This window comes from Phaeoacremonium minimum, assembly GCF_000392275.1.
Source record: "Phaeoacremonium minimum UCRPA7 unplaced genomic scaffold PA7_03_scaffold_561, whole genome shotgun sequence".
NCBI lineage: Eukaryota > Fungi > Ascomycota > Sordariomycetes > Togniniales > Togniniaceae > Phaeoacremonium > Phaeoacremonium minimum.
The window spans coordinates 39,472-56,662 of NW_006921463.1; the positions used below are offsets into that span (position 1 = coordinate 39,472).

General features: G+C 47.6%; 3 protein-coding genes across 3 annotated transcripts; 1 reads left to right on the forward strand and 2 right to left on the reverse strand.

Annotated features, from left to right (window-relative positions):
• Positions 1–2,797: 2,797 nt before the first annotated feature.
• UCRPA7_7973 (putative dihydrodipicolinate synthetase protein) lies at positions 2,798–3,742 on the reverse strand (the record flags this gene model as incomplete). Its single annotated transcript, XM_007920484.1, has 1 exon — positions 2,798–3,742. The coding sequence occupies one exon, from the start codon at positions 3,740–3,742 to the stop codon at positions 2,798–2,800; it is 945 nt and encodes a 314-aa protein (XP_007918675.1).
• A 3,539-nt stretch (positions 3,743–7,281) lies between these two features.
• On the forward strand, positions 7,282–7,811 carry UCRPA7_7974 (putative nadp-dependent l-serine l-allo-threonine dehydrogenase ydfg protein; the record flags this gene model as incomplete). The annotated part of the gene is made up of 2 exons (XM_007920495.1): positions 7,282–7,292; positions 7,439–7,811. 2 exons carry the CDS (start codon positions 7,282–7,284, stop codon positions 7,809–7,811), a joined length of 384 nt encoding a protein of 127 aa, XP_007918686.1.
• Positions 7,812–14,904: 7,093 nt separating this feature from the next.
• On the reverse strand, positions 14,905–16,902 carry UCRPA7_7975 (putative amino-acid permease inda1 protein; the record flags this gene model as incomplete). Its single annotated transcript, XM_007920494.1, has 5 exons — positions 14,905–15,171; positions 15,233–15,788; positions 15,854–16,433; positions 16,486–16,599; positions 16,665–16,902. 5 exons carry the CDS (start codon positions 16,900–16,902, stop codon positions 14,905–14,907), a joined length of 1,755 nt encoding a protein of 584 aa, XP_007918685.1.
• Positions 16,903–17,191: the final 289 nt, after the last annotated feature.

Below are 17,191 nucleotides of genomic sequence, written 5' to 3' on the forward strand. Positions count from 1 at the left end.
ACTTGTAGAAGAGGTAAGCTGAATACTGGACATTGTCCCTGACACGCCCACCGAGCAACTCGCTCACCGGGATGCCTGCCAATTTCCCCTGTATATCGAGGCACGCAACTTCGAAAGGTGAGAAGACTTTATCGGAAACAGATGCTGTAGTGACCACTAAGATATCGTGGTCAGTAATTGCCTCATGGACGTAGAGAATAGGGAATTGAAGAATTTTCAGAAAGAGTGCACAGATATGTCAGAGGCTACTCCGTCTAACATGCACAAACCAAGACGTAAAAGACAAAATTTGAGCCACGGAAGATAGGTTGCTTACTGCCGGCCATGCCATCTCCATCAGTGGTAGTGTCGTCTACTAGGGATTCACGACATATCCTATCAATCAAGTTTGTGTCGTACACCGAGAGGCCCTTGATTTTTACGGCAACCTTTTCGAGGCGAGCAAGATGAATTGAGTCTCCGTATGATTCGCCCAAGCCGTAAGTGTCATCTGCTACTACCTCAATAATGCTGCGTAGTGCCCATGGTTCGTGCACGCCGACACTGTTCAACAGGGGCATGTCATGGAATGCCACTGGTGTAATAATGACATCCCTGATAGTGCTGCGTGGAGACATGGTTTGTTTTCGGTGGCTTTTTTACTTTGGGTGGGAACGCTGCAGTAAGCTACAGAATTATTTGAGCAGACTGCGGAAACATACAAACGACCCAGTGCGTCTTTATTCATCAAAGGTAAGACTTTCAACCCTATTGTATGCCGTAGGCTGCGCGAACGGCTCGAGCAACCCTTCCTCCGAACCTTGACCTTCTCCGCATGGCATCTTGCAATTAGCGGCGACCGGTGTTTCCGGGTCATGTGCACGATTATAGATGGGGTAACCAGGGACAGGGGTCTGCGACTTCAAAAACATCGGCAAAGCATCGGAGTGGCGTCACACAACGGATCTGCCGTCGCTGGAAGGCGAAGCGGAAAGCCTAATTGGAGCCCTGTCAAAGGGAAGGCAATAGTTTCATTTCACTACAACCGCATTTTATTCAAAGCCGTTCACCATTTTTCAAGTGATGTGTATCTACTAACAACGAAGAATACGCGATGATCTTTGTTATTGACTTGGATAGATACGATTATGATTGAGAAACATGTGATGTTTCTCTTGTTCATTTACAGCTGCACTCCTAAAATCTTCATGCAGCCATAACCCTTTTGTTGATGGCCGTCAGGATAACATAGATTGTCTCAATAGTCGATACGTCAAGGCCAAGTTCTCGACCTCGTCTTACAGGATAGCCAAGAATGATATCAATCTCCATAGGCTTGCCTTTCTCGTAGTCTGTTCGCATACTGCTGCCAATAGGTGGCATTCCCTTGATTTTATCGATTAGTCTGTCGATCAAGTCGTCCTCCAAAGCGACATCCAGCGCCCTTGCAACGTGAATAACCTCTCCCATCAGCTTTCTTGTCAAGGGAATTGCATCTTCTGAAGAGGTTAGCCAAGCGTGAGTGTCCAGGAGGGTAAGCGTTGTTAATGAGTTCCAAGCAGCATTCCAGACCACCTTTTCCCATCGCTGCACTTGAATGTCGGGCACAATTTGGAAAGACGTTTGACCAGCGGCTAATAGAGTAGCAAATTTGTCAAGCCGTTCAGCGTCATAGGCTTGATTGCCACCCGGGTTGGGAAACAGCCCGATTTGCAAATCTTCTGATTTGGTGTGAGTTATGAGTCCAGGCTGGGGCTGTCGCGCGCCGGTCCAAGTCTAAAGTCACAATTCAGTTGAATTAGCGAACTGTGATATCAGAATGGAGTGAATCTATGATGACTCACCACACACGAAAAAATAGTTGCTGTTGGGAACATGCTACGAAACGGTTCCTCGTTGCCAACGCCATTCTGAATAATGGCAATAGTCGTTCTTCTCTCATCGACTCCAAGTGCAATCTGTGGTGGAACGCTAGATTGATCTATCGCTTTGTGTGCACAAACAATGTAGTCGAATTGATCATCCGCTTCGGCAACACTCTTCACCACTTGAAGAAGTCAACATCAGACCACACGGGTGATGATCTTGAAACGATAGTTGCTGACCTTTGTGTGGTTGCACACAATGTTCGCCATGGTTTTGGCTTACGACTTTGATGCCGTTTGACTTGACGGCATCGTAATTAGATCGAGCAACCACGGTAAGCCGGACTTGTTCGGCACGGCTTAAAATGAATGCATAAAAAGAGCCTATTCTGAGGTAAGATTTTAGTTATCTCCGCTATCAAAAGAATGTTCTTGGAGGATATCTTTTTAACACACGCTCCTAGGCCGTAGACAAGCACTTCTATTGAAGGATTGCTCATTTTTGCTCAAACTTCACGTCTTAAGAATTGGTCTTGTCCAGATGGGCTATACATTGGTCACAGAAAATGCAAGACCAGGGCTGCTCTTTCAATGCTCCGGCAAGATTGGGAGCCAGTCTTTGCTCTCACCATAGGGGTGCATGGAGGCACGGGATATCTTTGTGTTGCCAATCTGGAGTCATTGTGCGGGGAAGTGTCACAATGGTCCACTGCGGAAATGCTCATGGAGGCATTTCCGTGCTGTAAGTAAGCGCTAGCAAAGTTCCGTCCCTACCATTCAAGTTGATCACAGTGGATGGATGGGGTACTCCATCCATCAACTAACGATGGATCACGCTAATGCTGCGCGGTTTATTCATATTTCCATTTAATATCATGGATCTTTGCGTCACATAGTCATGAACGACTAGAATTATAGGATTCTCTATAAGGATATTGTTTTCATAATTGCGACTATAGACTCGCCTCGATACCCACTAGGCTAGCAGTTTGCGCTTCGATAGACCTCTTTTCAGCATCTGTAGGTTCGACATAGGGCCGCCGGGGCTTCAACTTTTCTAAAGCCCCCTCAATTCCAGCGTCCTTTGCCGTGTTCAGAGCTGCGGCGTACTTGACGTAGGCGATACCAGCCTTGCAAGGCTGCTCTGCGAGAGCAGCCTTTTTATGTAGATCCATTGACTCCTGAAATTTGCCCGCCTGGTACAACTTGTAGATTTGTACGATTGTCTTGGGAAATACGTTGGCAAAGCCTGCAATAGTGCCAACGGAACCAGCAGCCAAACCACCTATCAGGAAATCCGACTGTCCTCCAAAAGTCGCAAAGGAACCTGCCGGAAGCTCGGCCGCAAGTCGTGTAATTTTAGCCACGGCACCACAGGTTAACTTTACGCCAACGATGTTTTTATGTGTCCTTGCCAGGTTGGCAATGGTAGCCGAATCGAGATCGATCCCATTGCAGACTGACGGAAAATTGTAGATGATGATAGGGAGTGGGCATTCCTTAGCGATATCATTGAAGAAGTTGTTGATAACCACTGGCGTAGTCTGCTTTCCAAAGTATGCAGGGGGCAGCAGAAGAACATAATTGGCGCCAGCCTCCACGGCGTCGGTGATATATTCTAATACTTGCTTGGTTGAGTGGCCACCAACTCCAGCCATGATGGGGTACGATGGCCCGCATGCTTGCCTAGCAGTTTCCAAGAGGGTCTTTCTCTCCTCACGTGTCAGGAGAAACGTTTCAGCATTGGTACCCAGTACAACAAGCCCAGCAAGGCCAGTTTTGGAAAGGTATGAGAAGTACTTTGCTTGTGATTCTGTGTCGAGTGTGTCTGTGCTATGGTCGAAGAAGGTAATAGTCGGGGCCCAGACCCCGCTTGGCGGTACTGTAGTTGAAGACATGATGGCTGGTTGCTCCAGGTCAGAATAGAAGTTGGCTTGATTTGTGTAGAGAGTCGCACATAAATACTATTGGAGATAGGGGTAGGTTGTGGGGAGATACATAAAGCTCTTTGCGTGGTTAGTGGTTAGATGGAGTGTGTTGACTTAACCAAACACCAAGGCTGCTTTTCTCCCACTCCTTCCCGGCTTGCTCATCTCAGAAAGTCATATGGAGAAGAGAAATGATCATGGGGGCTGGTAGGTGCTCGACCTAGATTCTCTTCCATCGAGTACGGATGCATACCTAAGTGCGCTAATGGCGGATCCGCCTTGTCATTTCCGTCGGAAAAACCAGATGCCCCGAATAAGGTAGTTGAATGCCACTCCACTAACGGAATCTCCATCCAAGAACAACAACCCGCAGCTCGCCGGAGGATTTCAGAAATATCAAGTTTATCCGCCTTCGGGAATCAGTGACGGCTGATCTCATGGTTTCGGCCGGCCAAGCTCTACCGGTCTCTGCAGATAATGGAGGTAGGGCCGTGTCTAAGAAGCGGAGAAGGAACGGCGAACGGGTGAGGGTCACTCGGGCGTGCGATAGGTGCAAAACGTAACGGTACTCTTGCTTTCACTGCGAAACATCGACTAACCAATCATCCAGAAGGAAGATCAAATGCAATGGCGAACAACCGTGCGAGTATTGTACGCGCGCCAAGACTAGTTGCACATTCAAGTCTGCCTACGGACGAGGTCGACGGTCATCTGTCATTCTACCAACGGCTGCTGTTGACGCTGGTAGTGACTCAGTCCCAGTTGGGCATGCTTTGACTGAAACGATACCGCAAATTGCGCCTTTACAGACCGGTGATATCTCATCGAGTTATTTGGCTCCCGAAACCTTGGAATACGCGGCTATAGCTCCATCATCGCGAAGCTCCCCCGAGCCGGCTCAAACAGATTTGCAAGGTCATTATGTTGGGCCTACATCAGGAGTTTCATTTTTGCTCAGAGTTCAGAAGCGCCTCCATCAGGCCGTGTCTTTCTCTGGCGATGGGACCATCTTTACTTTCGGCGATGCTCCTCTGCAGATTCCCGATTTCGACCCAAGCTTTTGTATGATGCTCCCTAGGGACGATGCGCAGCGTTTGGTCGATCGATATTTTGATTTTGCTATGCCGACCTACCGTTTTCTTCATAGGCCAACAGTTCAGGAATGGTTCAACGAGTTCTATGACACGCTGGGCACAATGCGTAGTACGCAGGGCGCTCCAGCGAAGGTTGCCTTGCTATTTACGATATTTGCCCATGCAAGGGTATATATGCCCGAAAATGACAGGCCAGGTCCGCCAGACTTGAGGTCAGTCTATGTCTTACTTACAGCAATTCCGTGAAGCAAATAAGCTAAGGCATGATGTAGCACGCGTTACTTCCTCGCGGCAGATCAACAACTCACGAAAGAGCGGGGATCTATACGGTTGACCAGTGTACAAGTCCGTCTTACGCAATGTTGCTATCTGCTTACACAATCCCGTATTAATCATTGCTGGAGTCTGTTTGGAACCGTGTCACGTTTGGCGCTGGCCCTTGGTCTAAATAGATGCCGGCGGCCCGATGCGACAAGCGGCTCCGGCATCGTTGAGGCTGAATCTCGTCGTCGAACCTTTTGGTGCGCCTATACCTTAGATGCTTACCTCAGCGTTACCTTAGGTAGACCACGATCGTTTCACGACGATGACATTGATGTAGAATACCCAGCATGCCTTGATGATCACCAAATCACCATAGACCAAATTAATTCCATCAGTTCGAATAGGAATCTGTCAACAATGCTTGCTCCGCTTGCTCATATTAAGTAGGATTTTTCCGTCTATCCCCAGACAACTTAGCTAACGAGATAGGCTTGCTCGCATTATGAGCAAGATTGTACGCGACCTTTACTCTATCAAATCAATATCAGCCAGCCGTCGGTCAATTCTAACCGAGAGGATTTCAAAGAATCTTAGTGATTGGCGAGTTGAACTGTCACGATTCCTAGATGCCGACTTCTCCACTGCATCTTTATCTGTTCCCCTTTATCAACGACAACGCAATGTCTTGAATTTCACCTATTGGCATGCCATAATTCTCACCTATCGCCCATTTCTCTTGAACAACTTTGCTCGAAGTTCCAGGCGTGGCAGTGGGAACACAGGTAGTGAAGACATAGACACCGAGGAATGCGTGCGGCAATGCCTAACAGCTTCTATGAATACGGTGAATACTATTGATGAAATCTCGACGACCCAAGGGATGTTCCGTGCGTTCTGGGTGAGTGCTTGTCTAATTAAGAGTTGATTGAAAACCTAGACTAAACGAGTTATAGATCACAGCATACTTTGCTTTCACCGCAACAATTGTCTTATATATCTACGTAATTCAGAAGCGAGCATCCCCGCCTGAGATGTACAGCTCCTACTTCGCAGCTGCTGCCCGATGTCAGTCTCACATCTCTATTATGGCCGAGAAAGGTTCCTTGTCAGAACGCTATTGTCTTGTGCTCGAAGAATTACGTATTGAAGCCTTGCGTCAGGCGAAACGCATGAATCCGGCCATGACAGTTGATGGGCCCGACCATAGCACGCAAGGCGATTTCCATATTGCAACGCCCTCAATGCTTATGAATGGCAATAATGATGTCGCTGGCAATTATGCCGAGTTACTGGGAGATGCAGGTGCTGTGGATTTCAACAATGTGCCAGGTTCCACAACCTCTGACTCTTCAGACTGGGGCCATTTTGCGTCGATGGTTTCGTCAGGGTTGGGTAATCTCGACCTGTTTCTCGAAGATAACGGTTTTGGTTTCTAAGAGGTCGAAACTGAATAGCAATATGATTGAGTATTGGTATGCCTATCGCGCTCGTAAGAATTGCGGACGTGATAGTTTACTGATAATAGCTTTTGAGAAGGTCTGCTATTTACTCGTTCTAACCCAAGCAAGCTGGCTGACATGCTGAGTGAGAATGGTCAAAGCTGATGGATGGCACGGATTGATCTGCATAGCCTAATTGCGGCACAAGCAGAGCGACGCGGAAAAGTCCATCCATCGCTGTAACGGAAAAGCCCCTAAGGGTGCCAAGTTCCGCTCCATTGTGGATGGCAAACACGCACCGTCAAAGGCCGTCTCTGCATCACACATGACATGAGACTCTGGCCAGCTTGCATATGTATCCGGATTCGCAATTGTGATTCTATTTAATCATGGCTTCTACAGGTGCATACCTCTGGAAACCGCAATAGGGTTAGCTCGCACAATTACCAAACCCTCCCCTCGTTTAGAGCCCATCTGGCAACAATGGCATCTGCTGTGGCTAAACGCCTCCAAGGCAAGACAGTCCTCATCACTGGGGCCTCTTCAGGCATCGGGCGTTCTACCGCTTTTGAATTTGCTCGCACATGCCCTACAAACCTAAAGCTAGTTCTCACAGCTCGCCGAGTCGATACTCTCAACAAAGTCGCGGCTGACATCGCAAAGGAGATCGGCGATGGAGTGAAGGTTCTACCGGTACAGCTAGATGTCAGCAATGCGGATCAGGTGCGGCAGTTTGTGGCTTCTTTGCCGACCGAATTTCAGGAGATTGATGTACTGGTGAATAATGCGTGAGACTTTTTATCGTTCTTTCCAAGCATATAAAATGTGATTTGCAGAGTAATTAGCTGACCGACTCTGGGTGAACGTAGCGGTCTAGTCAAGGGTGTTGCCAAGGCACCCGAAATTGCAGAGGAGGACATGAACATCATGTTCGCCACGAACGTGCTGGGGTTGATCAATATGGCACAGGCGATCCTGCCCATTATGCTAAAGCGTAACAATGGCGAAGGCGCGGGCGACATCATCAACATAGGTTCAGTTGCGGGCCGCGAACCATACGTTGGCGGTGGTATATACTGTGCAACCAAAGCAGCCGTACGGTCTTTCACCGAGAGTTTACGAAAAGAGCTCATTGCCAAAAGGATTCGGGTCATTAGCATCGACCCCGGCCAGGTTGAGACGGAGTTCTCGATTATAAGATTCGGCGGCGACAAGTCTAAAGCCGATGCGGTCTATGCGTAAGTCTTGGTTATGGTCCCGTATCTGCTACGGGTGGTGCTGCAATAGAGCTAATTATTTGCCTTTACAGAGGTTGCGAACCATTAACACCAGACGATATTGCCGAGGTGATTGTTTTCACTGCTGGAAGAAGGGAAAACGTTGTTGTTGCAGATACTCTTATTTTCCCGAACCACCAAGCTAGTGCTACTATTATGCACCGCAAGTCCTGAAGACAAAAAGCAATTGCGAGCGATTCGCTAATCGGACCATATTGAGAGGGGAAATGCCTTGGTAAGAGTTACAAAGTGTGTTTAGTCTTAATTTGATAATGGATTAGAATCAAACGGATTCAGCTTGACATGCCTGGGTATAATCGGACAAGAAGAGAATTGAAAAAACATGGGAGACCAAGAACCTTTGCCCTCTATGATGAGAATTGAAACAAGCAGCCAGTGTCAATGTTTCCATAGTCAAGTACAACATCATCAGGGGAATTACCGACGAGCTGGTAGGCCACCAAGCCCCAAAAAAGAAATGGCGGTTTAATCCTTCTGCAAAGCTCCATATTACCGCCTCAAAAAAGAATGAAATAAGCTCAGCCTACCTGATTCCACACCAAATGACGCATTCGACGAAAAAAGGATTTCGTATGTGGCTCGCCAGTAACGTGTTTTCAGCCCGAAGCGTTGTGAGATTTTAGCTCCCTCCGCAGGGCAGTCAGCTATGATGATCGACCAAATAGTGCCCAATTGAAGACATGATCCTAGGCGATCCTGATGCTAAAGTTAGGATCCATCCGTGGCATTGGCGTATATCGTAAATATCATCTTAAACGCGCAGTAGGTGCTGACAACGTCGAATATCTTAAATCCTTCAGGCATCAGCCTAGATGCCCTTGTCCTAGATCTTGTTGCTGAATACTTATGAAGCTTGGCCCGCGACTTCATGTGAAATGCCTTGCGCTTGATTCAACTTTCACAGTAATAACCTGGGTAGCTACTATGAGGGCATCGGGCGCCCTATCCATCCTGATCGGGTGTACGCTAAGCTTGGTGCAAGCGGTCTTGGTTACTCACGACAAAACGTTTACCCCCGACCATGTCCTGCGAATCACGAAACAGAACATTTCGGTCGCTTGCGAGTCTCGATTGTCAGTGGTTATCAATGGCACGAGCCCTGGTCCAACGCTACGACTCAAACCAGGAGCATCGACCTGGATCAGAGTATATAACGATATGACGGATAGCAATCTCACCATGGTGAGCATATAGCAAGCATTTGGGGATTATTTGGTAGCATCGTATTGACATAGTCCAGCATTGGCATGGTCTCGCGCAGCGATTCGCACACTTCTCGGATGGAAGCCCGCAAGCTTCGCAATGGCCTATCAAGCCCCTGCACTTCTTCGACTACGAAGTTGAAACGGAAGTAGATGATGCGGGCACTTACTTCTATCACTCTCATATCGGCACTCAAGCTCTTACAGCCGCCGGCGCGCTTATTGTCGATGATTGCGTGCAGCCTCCGTACGACTACGACGAAGAGCGAATCTTATTTTGGAATGACTATTTTAATAAGACGGATGAGTCCCTTGAAGCTGGTCTAGTAGGTGTTCCCTTCGTCTTTGGCGGCGAAACGAATGCTGTGCTTCTGAATGGAAAGGGTATCGGTGTTGGGCATAATGCGAACGAGACCGGTAACGGTACATGCGGACCACCAGTCATCGATGTAAAGCCGGGAAAGACATATCGCTTTCGCTTCATTGGATCAACGAGCCTGTCACATACAAGTATTGGCTTTGAGGGGCACGATGAATTGACCATCATCCAAGTAGACGGGGGACAGTGGACCCAGCCAGCAACGCTCGACAGAATTCAGCTCGGGTCTGGCCAACGTTACGATGTCTTATTCAAGACAAAGACCCAGGACCAGCTGAAAGCTGAGGGGAAGTCGTCTTACTTCATCCAATTTGAGACAAGAGACCGGCCTTCTGTATATCGTGGGTATGGCGTGTTGCGGTATAAGAATTGTGGTGTTTTACCAATTTTACCAACGAAGCCCGTTTTGAGCCTCCCAAACGCAACTTATGACTGGGCGGAATACAAGTTTCAGCCTTTGCAACCTGATCCAGACTTCCCTACCCTTTCAGAAGTCACTCGTCGGGTGGTTCTAGACGCACGTCAAATGATTAGTAATGAGACTGGGCAATGGATTTGGAGAATGGCAAACTTATCATGGACCCAGAATATTGTACAGACACCATTGCTTGTGGACATCTACCAACGAGGCGATGATGCAGTCCCAGATTATGATGCGGCGATAGGAAACTATGGCTGGGATCCCAAGACAAAAGCATTCCCTGCTAGATTAGGGGAGGTATTGGAAATTGTCTTCCAGAATACCGGCTCACTTGCCAACAGTGGAGGTGGTGTTGACGTACAGTGAGTTTTCCTTCTTATATTTTTCGTCGTTGTCAAAATAACATTGCCTCTAGCCCGTTTCACGCACATGGACAGCATTTCTATGATATCGGTAGTGGAAACGGGACCTATAATGCTACAGAGAACGAGGCCAAGATCGTGGCCAGTGGTTACCACCCTATCAAGCGGGACACGTCAATGTTGTACAGATATACGTCGGTCACTAAAGCTGGCCTCGATGCTGGTTGGCGAGCATGGCGTGTTCGGGTCCAGGACCCAGGAGTTTGGATGATTCATTGCCACACCTTGCAGCATATGATCATGGGTAAGTTCGTCTTCCCTTGTGAAAAACATCAGTGTTAACGAGAAGCTAGGTATGCAAACTCTCTGGGTGGTTGGGAATGCTGCGGATATACAAAAAATACCTCTCGAAGAGAGCGAAGGGTACTTCTATTATGGTGGGGACGTCTACGGCAACGAGACATATAATCCACACTGCTCGCAGCAATTTGGCAAAGACAATAGTTGTCCTAGTCCATGGAAGCCATAGATCTGCACCTCCGAAGGAAATGCTTTATTGTACCCCGGTAATGCAATGGTTTGACACTGAAGCCCATCTTCGCACCCACCGGCACCAATAGGGCCAATTAAGACATACCGATCACCCCATGGAATGCCGTTGCGTGCTCACCATACTGAACTATATGGCCGAAGAATATATGCGATATCCAGACCCGCTATTAGACAAGAGTCTTGATAAATTTCCACTAGTCAATCCGAGACATCCATGGCGGTCGCAGACTGACAGTCTATAAGGTGTACTTCATCCCACGAAATGTTACAGGATTACACAACCAGAGTGAACTGATCTCCGTCTGTCCGTGAATGGTTGCATATCAGCATGCATACACGTCGGTGCATTATTACATCAACGACCGGGGCATGTTGACTATTTTAAATTGCCATTAATTGATCATGCTTCGTCTCTTCACTTCCGATACCTGAGAACCCCGAGATTGAGTGGAGAAACCTGGGGTAGTTGAGCACCTGACAGGAACGTTTCGGACGGTCAAGTTCCGCACTTGTGAATTACAGAAATACGGAAAGAACATACCACGGCTGAGCTGGCCACAACTATCTCAAAAAGATCCTTCTGGGAATAGCGGGGACCACACAGCAGAGACCCTTGGAAGCTCCTCATTTGTAGATCCTCAATGAATCCAAGACTGCAAATAGCGTGAATATCAATACAACCTCGACATCAATGTAACAGCATAGAACATTCTATGGGCAAGCACCTTTCTTGGAAAGGGGACACGGCCCGTTTCATATAAACACTGCCATCACTGTAACACTACAAAATATATAGTGCAATGCCGAGCTGTCCGGGTTAACATTTTGACCCCAGGATTAAGGCTACATGACAACGTCTTGGCGCATGAAAATCACTTATAAGCCGTCCTTCGTCTTGCTGTGCGATATTACCGACAGTTGGATTCCCTGGTAACTGGAAATAGTCTTTCTAAGTGGACTTTATCCGCTTCTCTGCAAATATGAAGTTCATCTTGGGCCTTGCGCTCACACTCTCCCTGGTCATCAAGGAGGCTTACGGTCATTACATCTTCGAACAGCTGTCTATTGGCTCCACTAAGTATGGCGTATACCAGTATATCCGCGAAAACACTAATTATAACTCCCCAGTCACAGGTGAACTCCATTTACAAACATCTTTTTCATTGGACAAGCTTAACATGATTAGATCTTGCTTCGAACGATTTACGATGCAATGTTGGTGCAAATGGGTCTAGCACAGATACCATTAGCGTGAAAGCTGGTGATTCCTTTAGTTTTACTTTGGACGTTGCTGTTTACCACCAAGGTCCAATCTCACTGTGAGAATCCACATCACGAATAGAACATCACATGCTGACTGGCCAGATTTATGTCCAAGGCTCCATCTACAGCGAAAGAGTACGACGGCAGCGGATCATGGTTTAAGATATATGATTTCGGTCCTACATTTAGCAACGGTCAAGCGACCTGGCCTATGTACCGTGAGTTATTTAATGCCAAAAATTTTATTCCTAGTTCCTGAGCTGATTGAGTTTTCTCAGAGACTTACACCTATACCATTCCTAAATGCATAGCCAACGGCGAATACCTGCTGAGAGTCCAATCCCTCGCCATCCATAATCCATATCCAGCTGGAATCCCCCAGGTAATTAAGAAAAGATAAATAAAAAAAAAAAAGAAACTTTGCCTGAGTACGAACTTACGATTCAATTAGTTCTACATCAGCTGTGCACAAGTCAGCGTTACGGGAGGTGGTAGTACGACACCTACACCGACAATTTCGATTCCTGGTGCCTTCAAGAGTACTGATCCCGGATACACTGTCAATGTAAGTTTTATCAGAAGCCTTGCCACTATGGATAACCTACTCATCGGGATAGATCTACACAAACTTCAACAATTATACGGTACCCGGAGGACCAGCGGTAAGTTCCATTCTTGTAGCTTTTGAAGAGGGACGCTTATATCGAGTAGTTCACCTGCTGAGTTTGGCAACCGGGGGATTACTTGTTTGATCTGACATGAATTCGGATTGTGTCGATATAGGTTCTGGTCAAGATTGGACTGAATTATCAGGACCGAGTGGTAGGGAAGATAGGTTTCAAGCCGAAGTCAGTCTGACTATTGAGACTGACGCGTCATGCACCTTTTGAAGTGATTCCTTTCATCGAGATATTTTTAAACAGAAAAGCCTCAATCTTGCCGTAGAAATGGTAACTAGTTTCACCGAACGATTCGAAATACATAGCAAGGCATAAGGAAATACGACAGCATCGCAAATAACTGTATAATGATTCAGTATGCAAACGTATTGACACTATCCATGCTGAAAGAAGTATGAGTAATATAGATATTGATGCATACAACGCCTCGTGATGTTATTATAGAAGTTGAGGCTATCCATGTCCTCCTATCTTTGTGGTCTATCAGCCATGATGCATCCATGTTTGTAAACTTGAATACCCTTCAATGGTTTGCACGATGTCTTGTCCCCCTGTGCTACTCTAACACTGGCACGCATCGTCGATTGGCTTAAAAAGCGGGCTTCCATATACAGGATCAGGCCACGAACACCACCAAACCCCATCAAGGCACCATAGCCCGCCGTCTTTGATTGCGGAACACCAAGGTGGGATTTTATAGACACAACGTAGTGGCCCATACATCTCAGAGGCGTCTTCCACTGGAGTTGGAACCAAAGTGGATGTTAGCTTTGATCATTAGCACGATTTTCTCTCAGAATAAGATGAATGACACAGCGGCTCCTCATACATTTTTATGGTCAGAGGTCGGCAAGGCACAAACCAGTCGAACCATGGTAAATAAACACACAATCGCAATACAAGGGTAACAGAGCATGTTTCGGCAATGCAACTTTACGATTTTGAAAATGGTATTGAAGTGTTGAGGAAATATCTTTTGATTCAAAGATTTGGGGACATATTGGATCGACAAAATCCAGTCTGGACTTTGGGTAGTGACTGGCTAAATATAACAGCGGCTACCCGCACTTCTTCGGTGATGAACGCGGGTGATAGCATTGTGCCATGGCTACGCAATAGTATCGTTAATCTTGCGAAATACTTGGCTCTGTGAGTGTTTCTGTAATAGCCTCCTGTCTGGCCGTCGGGAGCGTACTCCGGGACACGATGGCGAATCTGTGGAGTCTCGTCCCATTAAGTGCTCATCATTGTCCCCTCTCGAAATGTTTTAGAAAAGCTTTGGCACGAAGTGTCGGTTGTTTGTGTACCAGAACAGTTGCACCCTGGCCAGAACGGACCCATGTGTGCATCGAGAGTTGGATACAGGGCATGCATGTCCAAAAAGTTGTGTGACAGAACAGAAAACGGAAAGGCCTCCGAGACCTAAAGGCTAGAACAATGTTACCAATGCACATCAATGTTTCTTGTGCAACAAAGCCAAATCGCCTCTATGTCTCCCCCTTGTCTCTAGCACACATCTTCAAGGCGACACCACCTTACCTCTTCTAACAATCACATATGGCAACCAAGTCATGCTCATGACCACTAATTTTCAATCTGAGGGTACTATTGCTCGCTAGATGCATGTTCTCGATACTGTTCACGTGGCAAGAGTACATAGACATCTGCAAGCCAACCGTTGCTCGCGTTTCCTTGAAAATAAACTGCAATACGCAATTCCATGACATCTCAATGACGATTGAGTCATCATAATTTGCCAATTATTGACGGTTAAGCAAGACTTCTTACTCTGTGCATCAAAATGGGCAGACAAAAAACCAGGCCACTCATTTGTATTCTCGCATTTTAATCGAGGCAGTAGGCACCAATTATTGTTTGTTCTTTGATACCTGCACAGTGTGCATAAGAATGAAAAGTTTCCCTACTCTTTCCTGCAACTAAGTTTATCGTGAGGTACCGTTGCACGTTCTTGCGATATATTAAACGCTTGAGATAGGAAACACCATACAGCGACAAAACATTTAGAATACATGAAAATCTGTATTGACTTTACGATCTACAGCTACTGAACCAAGTAAACCCCACCCTACAAGGAGGTAGATCTGTAGGAAACTCGTCATGAACTCTAGTCAATGCGGCACGACCGTACAAGCATGAGGTGAGTTTCGAGCCACGTCTCTAAATGAACCAAAGGTGGAAGATTCTCTTTGCCGCCGGCATAGCAGCCATCTTCTCGCGGTACAAGTTGATGGCATCCCAGTCATGCTCTCGTCGACCAGTGTCAACATCCATTTGTGCTGTGCGGAGCCAGCCCTGCTTCTTCCAGAAGTAGCCGCAGATCCAGAAGACAAGAACCACAGGCAAGGCCAGCATATCCTTGAACCATCCCTCGACGGTGTTGAGTGCACCATTCTCGGCGCCGGGTGGTGCAACAGCGCTGAAGAACTATTTCTGATGTCAGCCAATGAAAACCATTTTAAGAGGATATGTGTATATGAATACGCACACTAGCAACAAGAACAAGGAAGCACAGAGTCAGGCCCAACCAAGAACCCCAGACACCACCAATTGCCTTGAAAGGAATCTCGTCAAGCGTATGGCCGTGATAAGCCCAGGCTTTGCGGAAGCGTATGTGCGCTAGACAGATGGAGCCCCATGTGAAGAGAGCGGCGAGACCGGAGAGGGAGAGAAGCCAGCCGAACACCATCTCACCATCGGCGTCCAAGTTGATGTAGGCTAAGCATCCGAAGATGAGGATAATCCCTACAGAGAACAGGGGACGACCAGATCGGTCAATATAAGTGAACAGCTTCGGGGCGTAGCCCTGCTGAGCTAAAGCTGTCAGTGTTCGCGAGCCACCGTAGACGCACGAGACACCGATAGACATGACGGAGACCAGGATGATGAAGTTCATGAAGTGGTCGTATCCCTTGAGGCCAGCATCTAATCCAACCAGCACAAAGGGTGAGGCGCGCACATCAACATAGCTGCCGGAGCCAATCAAACGCCCGTCATCAGATCTCACTAGCAGGCCGACGAACATGAGACCCAGAATGTAGAAGCTGCAGCGTGTTAGTCCAGCAAACACGTAGATACTTCGTCGAAGCAGAGTGTGTGGTCAACTTACAGAGTGATACGCCAGAAGACCTGCTTGATAGCACCGGGGAGAGCCTTAGCAGGGTTCGCAGACTCAGCCGCTGCCAGACCGACCAATTCCGTTCCAGAGAAGGAAAAGGCAGCAGTGACGAAGACGGAGCAGAAGCCACGGAAACCGTTGCGGAAGGCACCAGGGTTCGACCATGTTCGGCCGCCCCAGTACTCATCGTAGACACCAGTAGCCGGGTCGGAAGTAGACGGACCACCACCGTTGACAAGGACCATCGCTACGATCATAAAAATGACAATGGCAGAAAGCTTCAAGCAGGAGCTCCAAAACTCTTCCTCAGCGAATCCTAAAGTCCCGAAAACGTTGACGATCACAATCGCAACCAAAAATACAGTGATCCATACAGCAACACTTATATCTTGGTTCCAATATTGCACGACGAGACCACAGACTGTAAGTTCGAGAGGCAAGACGATAGCCCATTGGAAGACGTAATTCCAACCCATGGCAAAGCCCCAGGAAGGATCAATGAAACGAGTCGAATAGGTATAGAAGCCACCGGACACGGGGTACATAACAGCGAGTTCACCAAGAGCATATACTGTAATGTCTTAGTATCTATACAACGTCGCACAGGAGCAGGAAACACCTACCGACGTTGAACATCATGACACCGACGATCGCGAAATCAATGAGCAGTGTAGCAGGGCCACCACGGGAGAGTGCACCACCTGCACCAACGAAGAAACCAGCACCAATCGAGCCACCTGGACCTTGTTAGTATCTCTCGGGTGCCGTGTCCATTTCACCCTGTAATGGCTATAATGCATACCAATGGCAATCATGTGCAAATGTCGCTTCTTCATGGACTGATCAAGATGAACGAGTTCTGCACCATATTCTCGCTTCTGGAAGGACCTGAGGTTCAGACCGTTACGGGTCAAAAAGTCTTCCTGAGTTCGAGCCCGAGGAGTATCAGGAGTACCATGAACTGCCGTGGTGTCTCGCACATAGGCATCCTTGTCACTGCCCGAGGCAGCGACCTCGCCCTTCTCCGCGGCCGATGACATGGTTGATGCGACCTATAGGCTTGGGACAAGGCAACAATAATGAGACGGAGACTTGCAAAGATGCAGAAGGCTGAGACTATCCTACTAGGACAAACAGATAGGCTAGCAATATAGAGATCGACCTACGAGCTGACAGATCGGATTAGGCGCAACAGAGATGGCATCACAAGGACCCAGGAGACGGGGTGCGCAACCCAAGCAGGCTATATATGCATGGAAGCTGTGGAGAGCTTCTCCCGTTCTGGGCTTGCCTCCCATCCTCTCTCCCTCATTCATTACTTCCCTGCTG